The 11,828-nt window shown below is 47.5% G+C and overlaps 1 protein-coding gene across 6 annotated transcripts in view; it reads right to left on the bottom strand.

Annotated features, from left to right (window-relative positions):
- Positions 1-2,687: 2,687 nt before the first annotated feature.
- Positions 2,688-11,828, bottom strand: part of AGRN (agrin) — a 238,252-nt gene continuing 229,111 nt past the window's right edge. For all 6 annotated transcript variants that reach the window (XM_081923371.1, XM_081923373.1, XM_081923372.1 and 3 more), the window contains 3 exons: positions 9,025-9,249; positions 5,884-5,987; positions 2,688-4,938 (listed from right to left, as the gene is read on the bottom strand). In XM_081923371.1, the coding sequence (XP_081779497.1) occupies positions 4,781-4,938; positions 5,884-5,987; positions 9,025-9,249 (487 nt within the window). In that variant the 3' untranslated portion in view covers positions 2,688-4,780. The remainder of the gene's footprint in view (positions 4,939-5,883; positions 5,988-9,024; positions 9,250-11,828) is intronic.

Raw genomic sequence — 11,828 nt, 5'->3', positions numbered from 1 at the left:
GCGGCTGTCCCACCAATCTGGACCCAAATTCATGCTGAATAGTATCTAAAGAACATTCCTCAGTCACCACCTGAAGACTGAAACAGAAGGCAGGATGGGCTTCTCCTCTCTTAAAATGTTATTTCAAAACACTGTTTTGTGTTGCTTTTTAATTGGTAATCCAAATAAAAGTTAGGAAGGTGCTCTTCCAGCTTGGATTCCCCTATCCCTAAGGACCACTGGGGCTGCCCTCATCCCCATCTCATCCCCTACTTCTTTCCCTAGCATTATAGGTACATGCTACACCAAACACGTCACCATAAATGGGAGATTCATGTACCAAAATACCTCAGGTAGTGGGGGCCCTCACTGGTAGGGGGGCATGAATCTGTCCATTTCATCTTATCACCATCTCACTTTTCCAATCTTAAAATTCCATTTCCCTCATCAGTTTGTGATACTTATTTTTTAAAGTCCTCATGAGAATTCCATCAGCCTTTTAGTGTGGATCTTCTCCTAATAGATACATCTTTGTATGCAGTTTTACCTTCGTGTACCTATTTCTGCAAAGCTGCTTTCCCCCTTGCATGTTGCTTTTCACTGGCAGATGCATTTTCAAATGGCCACTTTATCCCAATATATTCATTTTCGCGCAACTGGCTCATTGTTGGGAGAGCTGCGTTGCAAAATCCGAAGCAGCACAGACTTTGAAAGAGGGGCTTCTTTTGGTCCGTGTACTATTTTTGGAAGGTGCCGACAAGGCAAGTTTACCTTTAAATGCCAAGTGAATTGAATTTCTTACTGCATCCAGCCACATCTCCCATGCATAGAGCACACCTAACACCAATCTACCTGTGGAGGTGCATGAAGAAACTCCCAACCTGCCTGCATTCTTGTGTAGGCACCACTTGCTATGAATGAAGCCCATTTCATGGTCAGAGATTCCAGTATTACCTGGGAGGTTCGCCATAGACGCTACCCAGCCCGGACTGGCGATGGATGCCCCACCATCCTTCTGATGATCCCCTTTTCACAAATCCATCGCACCAACTCAAAAGCCACCAGAAATGACCCAGCACAACTTATTTCTGTATTTTGTCCTCAGAGACCAAGAGTCCAAACACAACCACCCCTTTCCAGCAGTCTGGTCTGCTGCACATACATTCCTGCAGCAGCATTTTGGGCAGTTTCCCTTTCACAAAGAAATCCGGCGCACGTATGCCAATGTGGGGAAGCACAAATAGGGAGGCATACATACGGCCCGGGAGTATTTGCATTTATCTGGAAAACAGGGAGATGGCAGGCAGGAGCTTACTAAGCCATAGCCCAAAGCACAAGGGTCCCTTGAGCTGGAGCCAGGACCATCACATGCCCTCCCCAACAGTACATTGCCAGTGCAATGATGCTAAATACTAAGGCTACAAAGCAGAAGAGAAATGCCTTTCTTCAGGCCAGAGAGGTGGCCTTTTAAGAGTACAGTGGTACCTCGGGTTAAGTACTTAATTCGTTCTGGAGGTCCATTCTTAACCTGAAACTGTTCTTAACCTGAAGCACCACTTTAGCTATAGGGGCCTCCTGCTGAGGCCGCGCTGCCAGAGCCGATTTCTGTTCTCATCCTGAAGCAAAGTTCTTAACCCAAGGTACTATTTCTGGGTTAGCGGAGTCTGTAACCTGAAGCGTGTGTAACCCAAGGTACCACTGTATGCAGTTCTCCAACAAGGTGGAGTGTAAGAGAGAAACAGAAGCAGCTCAAAAGGGCTTGGTTTGCCTCCAGCCTGCTTTAGAGGAATAGGAGCTATCCTTGGTGCTGAGACCACCTCTTTGGGACCAGACCAGGCATTGCATGATTAGGGGCAATGGGGGGGGGGGGATGTTCTAGCCACTCACCCTGGGTGGGAATATAGGAAGCTTTATCCCCCCCCCATACACTCTAAGGGGAACCCAGATCAGATGCCATTGGTGGGCCTGGCTGGGGTGTTTTGGTCCCTGTCAGCTGCTCAAGAATAGCACCTGCTCACGCAGCAGGCCAGGTGCTGTACATGCAGTGTGACTGCCCTCAGCTCATGAAAACGTTGAGCTGTGCTATTCCGGACTTCTAGCCATAAATTCTGCTAGCCCTACAGCTACAACCCTTCTGAAACCTGGCAATTCCAAAGCCCATGTTGCATGAGGTAGGGGCATATAAATACCACAATCTGAGCGTGGCAGATAGCTGGAAAGCAATCCAGAATATTCTATTTAAGGGCCTGGTTGACACTTGCAGCGAGGGCTCCTGGGAGTTGTTCTTTTGGGGGATGGCCACACATACACATACACACAGAGAACATCTCCAAGGATCATTTTCCCACAGTAAGTCTGAGGCCTCAGACCTATTCCTGTCGGTGGGTTGTTGTAAACAACAAAGAGTGGCGAGGCCGCACAGCGTCGAGACATGTCTGGATAAAAATAACGTGTGGAAATAGGTTTCACAGCTGCTCCTGTGCAAGTCCAAGGGGTGGGTGTGTGTGCATAGGGTGGGGGGGGGGAGTTATTTAAAAAACAAAAGCCAGGTTGCCAACTTGTTAACTCCTCTTTGGGCGGTTCTCTGTGCAGGCCTGTCTTGGGGTGAGGGGTACGTTATCTGCACAGGCTACCCAAACTGTTAGGCAGGATGGCGGCATTCTTTCTTCCCATTTGTGAAGCACCATGAAAAGCCAGGAAAATCTCAGTTATTTAGTCTTTTTTTATTACATTATTTATCACCAAAGGGGGTGGGCGGAGGGTGCCATTTGAATTTTCTGCCGCAGGCACCCAAAAGGCTTGGGGCCACCTCTGAGGCGACTGTGTTTGGAATGTTCCAGAGAGGCCTTTGGGGTTCGCCGTCCCTCCCAATCTGCCTTTAACATGCACACCTTAGAAATAAGACTCCCTCCCCTCCTCATCCGTCAACAGGCTGGCATCCATAAAACACAGCCATGGGGGGGGGGAGTTTGGGAGGGAGACCCAAAGTTAGGCAAGTGGAGTAGAGCACCGTAGAGATCTGGGAGGGGCTGGTGGGCAGAGTGGCTCCCGCTTGCCCTGTGCTCTGACCCCGCATATGGCGGTTTCCATCGGAAGTGCAGGGCGGTGTATGACCAGAACACAAACTAGATCAGGAACTCAACTGACAGATCTATGAGGTGATCTGGGCAGCAGAATGGCGAGGTTTTCTGACTCCCAATTTTTTTAACCACGGCAAACATCAAAGCTTTCCCCACCAAGGTTAGGTTGCTAAATTGCAGAAAGGGGACTTCTTGTTTGTTGAAAGGGCTTTTTGAGCTCAATGTAGTTCTGGAACTCAGAACAAATCCCTAGGCTTTGTCTTTGAGATATTGGGATTTTAGGGGAGGGGACCCCAAAAGCGGATCTTTATGCCTCCATACAAGTATCTGTGTTATAGAGCACATGGAGACAGGCTATCATCCACAGCCTTTCCAATGGGGGTCCTTTCAAGGCCCTCCAGATGTTGGAACCCTCACCTCCCACCACTCCCCATTGGCATGGCCAAAAGACAGGAGCTGTCATCCAACCACATCTGAAGAGACACAGAAGTCTCCCCACCTCCTTCACTAGAGTGTTAAAGCACCCACTTGACCCACAGTTATCAGTTCCAGCATCTTTTTGGGGGGGTGGGGTGGGAGAGAGGACCCAATCTCAGCTAATGAAGTATAACCAAAGGAAGACTGCTGCTCTTCTCAGTGGTCAACAAAGAATGGATTGGGAAACTCAAGAAGAAGTCACCTACCAGCCACTGGGAGGACTTGGGTGCTGCCCAGGAGTACTGCCATCCCGTCTCCTCTCTAATCTCTCTAGCCCCCTAATGCAAGATCATAACTCCAGACATTCTTGCAGGAGAGAGGAGAATCCTGCCCCCCCCCCCAAGTTCACGTATATGCATTGGAAGTACGTTGAAAGAAAAAAATGAGAGCGTGTGAGCGAGAGGGCTTTCCAACTTTTTGTCCACCCTATTTGTGGTTACAAGAAGATAATAGCACACCTCTTTAAGACTAAAGATAAGGCAAAGACCAGCAGGTGGGTGCCTTGGTTTGAAGGTTTTTGTTCCAACTTTCTTGGACCTCGTCAGCAGGCACCCCGTTTCCCCCCACCCACCGAGCGGCCTTCCCCACATGCCCCCTTGCTTGCCCCTCCCTCCAATTGTCCACCCGGCTGTTGCTTCTTTTGTTCAAAGCTGTTATGAAAGAGGACTTCTGGTTTCTGCTCCTTTGAGGGCTTCAGTTCGTCGCCTGGGGTCCGGGAGGAATTGTCAAGATTTCCTCCTTGTGGGTGTTAACTTCCAAAGCTGATGTTTTTTAAGAAAAAGTTTCAAGTATGTACGGCATTTACAGCAGAGGATGACGCCTGAAGGCGGGATATAGAAGGTGGGAGCATGTTTGCTCCTTGGTCATTGCCTGGAAGGATTTCTTCTTCTTTTTCTAAATAATAATAATTAAAAAAAAAAAACACCCCACAGGGAGGCTTGGCTCCTGCTCAAGAGTCCAACCAGCTTGGATGAGAGAGAACAGTGCACCAGAAAAGTAACCAAAAATGACTCCCCCCAACCCAAAGTTTTATCTTCCGTCTCTTCTTCTTCTTCCTCCTCTTCTTCCTCTTCTTCTTCTCTGCCTCCTCGCTTTCCCCCCTCCCTTCCCCCACAAAAATATAAAAAGCAATAAGTTTACAAAAATAGAAAATAATTACAGCAATAGCCAGAAGGATGAGGGGGGAGGGGGGAGGAAGGGTGGGAGGGAAGGGAGGAGAGAGGGAGGGAGGGCCGCAGGCCATATTATTTGGCTGAGCAGTGTAATATGGTGGGGTTGTTTAAAGCGTCCTCCACCAAGTGCAGTTCTTGACGGTCGACAGTGACATCTCTTATGCAGCCAACGTAGCCGGTGCTGTAGGCTTTGGGGAGTTTGTGGGCCACGCTGAGCTTCTCTAGTCCTCCTGCAAAAGAGGGCGCAGGTGGGGAAGGGAGAGCAAAGGAGAGGGTTAAGGTGGACTCTCACCTGGCAACACACCTCTTTCGCTCTGTTCACTCACATCTCCATCTTCCTCCCCCTTCTGTATCGCTCTCCCCATGCCAAATGTACTATGTATTCCTTGGGGCAGAGACCCGACTCTGTGAAGTGCACATGACAGTAACGTCGTTTTCGAAGGAGATCTTCCTTATGGGAAACACAGGACTGCCTTGGAAAGTGGTGGGCTCTCATTCCTTGGGGGCTTTTGAAACAGAGGCTGGATGGCCATCCGCCTGGGATTCTTTAGCTGTCATTCCTGCATTTCAGGGAGTTGCAATAAATGATCCTTGGGGAGTCATTTCCAACCTTTCAGCTATAGGGTTCTATAACTCTCTTGCTCTGCACACTCCAAATCATGATGGTGAACCATTTACAAAAGATTATTTGGAGAGTGTTAGAAGACAGAAATAAAACTATGTTTCCTCTGAGGAAGATCTTCTTCAAAATGCACTGGGGACAAATGCTCTTAGAACCGAGGCCATCCCTCTTTTTCTTGCTCTGACTACTACCCAGTGATGGTTTTACTCAGGGTAAACCTGTTCCAATTAATAGACATGGCTAACTAAGTTAGGATTTAACTAAGTTCTACTCAGAGTTAGACCCACTGAAAAGAACAGGCCTAAGTTAGTTGCGTCTGTGAACTTCGACGGGTCTACTCTGAGTGGGACCTATTTGGTCACAATCCCTTCTCTTTAAAATGCTATGTGCTTTGATGGCGTAACAGTAGCAGCAATTTGGGCCTTTAGTGTGGAGTGTTTTCTTCCACAGTCTATTCTGGAAGCTACCAGGCTACCTGGAGGAAGGGTTTCGCCAGCCAACGCCCTGTGTGGCAGGCAAGTACACAACCTGGGTTAAGTGGGGTTCAACTCACCCAGCCAAAGAGCCCCGTCTGTGTCCAACTGAGTTGCTCCGAGAGGCGAGGAGCCTGTGATGGGGGACTCATTGCCGACCTGCAAGGATCCATCTCGATGCACTCTGCAGAAAGAGGGGGAACACAAGCAGTTGCTAAAAGGCTCAGGGTTCTGCATGTGTGGAACGTTGGTTCGTACCAGGTGGAGGAAATTTTGCTTTGCTCTCCTTCTTCTAGAGGGATTTGGTTACCTTGGTGGTAATTGTTCGCCACTCGGTTTCACAGAGACAATCTACCCCCAGTACCTATGACATTTTTCTTTCCTAAGCACCCCGCAAACCTTGTAAAAATGAAAACAGTAAACATTGTTTGAACAGCCATTTTCCTAAAAATGTTGAAATATTTAGCAACATATTCATTTCGACGGCTTTGCTGAGAGACCAGTTTACCTTTGGGCTCTGTCTCAGCTGTCATTTAGCAGCAGCCATTCTCATGCTGCAGTAGAGAGAAGGGATGCAAGGCTACTCCATCGGCCTTGTTTAAAAAACCAGCTGCTTTTGGCTTTTCTTCCTATTTATCTATAACTGAGTGGCAGACATCCCATTAGACTATCCGAACTGCTCCCATCCCAGCTGCTTGTTACAAAGATCTGTAACTTTAAGAACTGTTGCCTGGATTTGCTCCACCCCCCCAAAAAAATCTCTTTTTCCTTGTGGGTCATATCTTTTAGACACTAAGCCTGAGAGCTGGGACTGTTTGGGTTTCCTTAGCCTGCAAGCAGCTCTGTGAACCTTTTCGACTGAAGAGTGGAGTTAAAAAAAAGTGAAGAATGATTGACTAAGATTGTGTCCTGGTTTTCCTCCCTAATTTCATATATTTCTCATACAAGTGCTTATAAAAATTGCCAATAGCAAGTGGCATGGTTAAAGAGGTGTTTCCTTTCTCTCTCACACACAGCCGTGGGACAGAATGTGTCTTCTAAAATTATTCTTGCCATTAGGAATTTTAAGAACTAAGACAATTGGGGTGGGGGGAAATTCTGCTACCTGATTAACTGGGGCATCTATTTCCGAGATGTTTTTGAAGGAGCGCCTCTTCTAAGATTATTCTGTGATGTTATGTGTGCATTTCCTGAAAACAAAGTAAAGCCTGCTCTTTGCTTCTGAAATGTTTTTACGCTCCTGGAAATCTAAGAGCACTTGATGAATCAATTACTTGGTTCAAAAAAGCTCGCATGACTCATCAATTAGTATCTTGTTCACTGAATGACAGCCCAGGAAACAAGCCTTCATTTGCATGATTAGTTTCAAGGTTTCAGCTCCCTTCAAAGCACCATTTGGGCCCCCTGGATTGAAGGTGGGGAAGACGGTTCTAATATCTACAAGCCCCATTGCAGGCTCCTCCCCAATCTAGCCAATTCATGGACCCTCCTTGCCTTCTAAATGGAGCAGCTAAGGCATGGGTAGACAAACTAAGGCCCAAGGTCCAGATCTGGCCCAATCGCCTTCTAAATCCGGCCAGCGGACGGTCCAGGAATCAGCGTGTTTTTCCATGAGTAGAATGTGTTCTTTTATTTAAAATGCATCTCTGGGTTATTTGTGGGGCATAGGAATTTGTTCATTTCCCCAAAAAAATATAGTCTGGCCCCCCACAAGGTCCCCCCTGCATAGTGAACCGGCCCCCTGCTGAAAAGGTTTGCTGACCCCTGAGCTAAGGAGAGGGTGCCACATAAGGTCAGAGGATAAGCTCCTCTCTCTCCCTTGCCCCATGTTATTCAAGCACACACACACCCATCACCCCATCCTGGACCTCAAAAGGCAGCTGCAGAACCCACCCCCTCCGCTTTAGGTATCCCAGCCACACATCCGAGATAAAAATAAAAACCCAGAGGTGGGCGGGGGAAATAAGATGTTCATGAGGGTGGACTGCCAAAGCCATAGGCATTACAACGCAGTGGAAGGGACTTTTTGCTTGACCCTTTGGGACCTCTTCCTAGAGCCCAGGGTGGACAAGTCTAGGCACGATCTGCCCAAAGGCAGTCTGAGTCACCCGAGGATTATTTTTGTATGCGTGTGCATGACCTGCCAAGCTCTAGGGGTGACCCTTTGCTTCCTTAGCCTCACATGGTGCAGAGGAAAGGAGGAACATTATCTGGGATCGGGAACACCATAGCAGGAAAGGACAAGGGCTGTGGGCTCAGTGGCAGAGCTCCTGCTTTGTATGCAGAAGGTCCCAGGTTCGATCCCTGGCATCTCCAGATAGGACTGGAGAGCGATTGCTAGTCATCTGGACTACTTGAAATAGGCTGGACAAAGGACTTTCAGAATTTGCTTTAAAAGAATGGCAATTCCATTTCAGGCAATGTTGCCAGTGCAGACTATATTGAGCTAGATGGATTAATGGTCTGACTTGGCATAAAGCAGCTTATGTTGCCATTGTTTTCACTACTACTATATCCCATCCTTCTTAGAATAACAGAACTCTAGAGTTGGAGGGTTCCCCAAGGGTCATCTAGTCCAACCCCTGCAATGCAGGAATCACAGCTCAATCAGGCAGAGCCCAGGATGGCTGACTAGTTGCCAGTTTGTTACTGGTTTCTGTAAAGCTGCTCACACTAGTGTTTAAAGCCCTAGATGACTCAGGCCACAAACAGCTGAAAGATCTCCGTCCCGACTCAAACTACCGAATTTCCATTCTTCACATAACTTCTGAAGTTACAGCAACTTACCCTGAGTCAGATCATAGGTTCTATCTAGCTCAGTATTCTCTACACCGACTGGCAGCAGCTCTTAAGAAGTTTCAGACAGGGAACCTTTCCCAGTCCTAACTTGGCATGCCCAGGACTGAACGTGTGATGCTCGACATTCAAAACCAATGCTCAGCAGGGATGTCCAACAGGTCGATCGCGATCTACTGGTCGGTTGTGGGGTGTCCCTGGTCGATTGCAGGACCCTGACGCCCCCGCAAACAACTTTGGCTCCCTAAGAAAATTCAATAACTCTGGTCAATACAATGGGCAAGTCACTGCCAATGTCTTTTTACTGGGAGTAAATAGCAGTTTCTCAGAAGTTGGACATCCCTGGCTGAAGCAGCTTATGAAGGTTGAAGGAAGAGGCTGACAAATGATACGGTGAGCAAGCATTCTCCCCAAGTGTCCCTCACCTGTATGCTTTGATTTGGATCCACTGGTTCGTGTTGACTGGGACAGTGGAACGCAGGACCATAGGCTTGGAGCCAAGGTCATAGGTCATCTGTACGCGGCCGTCCACAATGGCCAAAGCAATGTAATCTGAACGCTCCAGTCCTTTCCCGCTCCAGAGGATGAGGCCTTGCGTGGCTTCAGTCTTGATGCTCAGCTCAAAGTGGTTCGACTGCAAGGCCTTCTCACTGCATGGAGATAAAGTGGGGTGTCAGATTCTGAGATGGGGGGAGGGATCTCCCCGGGGGGGGGAGGGATCTCCTCACTCCTTGTAACGCCCACATAATGACACAAGGAGGGAGAGCTGCATTCTCAGTGGATGAGTGGCTGGTGCTGAGTCCCAGTTCTCAGCGTTGTTTCAACGGCGTACGCCAATTTGAGGTGGAAGCATCACCAGGTGACAACATCCTTTCGGAAACGGGATGGAGTTTGCGTTCTGAAGAACGCTACAAAAGGACACCCCGTTTCACCTTGCAGACTACTGAGGCAACCAAACCACGGAGAAAGTCCCATTTTTTTCTAGCTCAGGCCTAGCTTGGCCCCGGGCCTCATATCTGAGAAGGAAATAAGGTTGCTTTGACAAGCATATAGAAGGCCTATAGGCCTTAGAAGAAAGGGCTTTTTCAAGCTTCAACTGCCACAAAGACGCACATGTACCACGCACGTACCACACAACACGAGACACACAACAGCATGGGAAAGAAGAGTGTTTCATCCCCCAACAGACACAGGATAGAAATAGGTGGCCAGTGGCTGTTGGTGAATTCCACATTGAAACAAATTCAGAAGCTTTTAGAAAAGTGGGGGAGAATTTACTGAATTGCGAGGTGAGTTCTAGAAAATTATGGGTTCTAGCCAACTACTTTTTACTCCCAGGAGACCCATTGAAATTAATGGAGCTTAGCTAGCCATCTTTATTCATTTCAATGGGTTTGCTCCACGTAGGACCAATTTTGGATAGGACCAAATGTTGAGGTGCTCATTGTTCAGTGGGGTGGGGCAGGATTCCTCCTTTTTTATAATATTGGAGAATGACCACTTCTAGTAGATAATGTTTTATTATTTTGATGTTTCGTTTTAAACTTTTGCATTTGCATTTCTTTAAAAAGACAACAACATTTAAGTCACTCTGATACATTTCATGTAGTGAGTGACAAATAAATGTAATAAATAATAGTAGGTTAACTGTGTGTTAACTCAAGAGTATAGCCACTGAAATTAATGGACCTACATCGGTCATGTCCACGGATTCAAACAGGTCTATTCTGAGTAGGATTAACACCAGCTATGACCCAATAATACCAAACGACCTGAAAGGAGTTCTAACACCCTTTATAAATACAGCCACTAAAAATGTGTGCAATGCTTCAAGTATTTTTAATGAGGAGGACACTAGCCCATAAAGAAGTCTGTCAACGGCTCTTAGCTAAATGGAGCTTGTGTGTCCAGAAGCTGTTAACTAAATAGCCAAGATGGGCAGCCAACAGGTCTTAAAGCCATTCATGTGAGCTACCCAGGGGGCAGTGGAGGGAAGTGGTGGCTGCTGTGCTCAGGTTTTCCTCTCAGGCTCCCCAGGCTGGCCACTGTGGGAAGAGGAGGCTGGACTAGGTGAGCCTTTGGCCTGTCCCAGCTAGCTCGACTTATGTTCTTTTTGAGTCAGGTAGGGTGAAGGACAGGATGCCCTGAGCCAGAGCCAATGGCAGGCTGAACTGGCTAATTCTAGGTTTGTCCCAATCCTATTCCTCCTCCCTGCTAAGTGCTACAAGGGTGACACTGAAGCTAAGGAGGTGAAAGCTGACAGGCAGGGCCACCCCCAGGACTGGAGGGATGCAAGAAGGCAGGATGCTGGCATCTGGATGAGGTCAGGGCAGTGCCAGCCTCAACTGTCAGGGATGCCCAGTTGTATTCAAATAACTCCTACTCAGAGTATATCCACTGGAAGTAATGAACCCAAGTTAGCCACTCGCATTAACTTCAATGGGTCTACTTTGAGTAGGGCTGGCACTGGATACAACCACGGATGCTGTTCTAGATTGTGGTCTGATTCATCAGGGCCCTTCTTCTGTTCTTAAAACAGCACCTGGGAATAAGGCAAGAGGAAAACCTGAATGGCATCTCTGACTCTGCTGCCAGCTAGTCCAGGAAGGAGTGGCTACTATGTCATACTCAGATCCTCACTTGGCTGTTTTCTGTTTGAGATGGATGCTCGCTTTAATTTATTCGTTGCGTGAATGGAATTGAGAACCTCTTAATTTGATTCTTCTCATTAGTTCTGGCCTCGGCAGATAACAGCTTTATTAAGGATGATTGGATGCACATTGCTGGTCCCCACCCCCCAGCCTTTCCATTCTTAATTAATTAATTATTATTATTTTGCAAGTTATCTGGATTAGCTTGTTATGGCAATCTAGTAATCGAAACCAAGCTCCCAAATGTTGCTAAGATGTTTGGGTTGTCAACTGCCAAGTCCCACTCAGCCAGAGAGCAGGCCCGCTGAAATTAATGGCCCTGAGTTCATCACCTCCATTAATTTTAAAGGGTCTACGCTGAGTAGGACTAGCGTCGGTCCCAACCCTTTTATCTTTTTGAGAGGGGAGTTCTGCAGCAGTGCACCATGTGACAGCAACTGGTCTGCAATTGTGACTGCGCACAACCTCATTTTACCGGGTAAGCTTCGGACCTGTAAAACCTGCAGAGATTAAGACTAGCAATGGCTGATCCAATAGGGCTCTTCTTACACCCTTTAGTGGAATATTTAGATTTTTAG

This window comes from Podarcis melisellensis (assembly GCF_964234715.1).
Source record: "Podarcis melisellensis genome assembly, chromosome: 8".
In the NCBI taxonomy this organism is placed as follows: Eukaryota; Metazoa; Chordata; class Lepidosauria; order Squamata; family Lacertidae; genus Podarcis; species Podarcis melisellensis.
The sequence above is the reverse complement of the archived record's forward strand: the minus strand, read 5'-3'. Positions and strand labels throughout refer to the sequence as shown.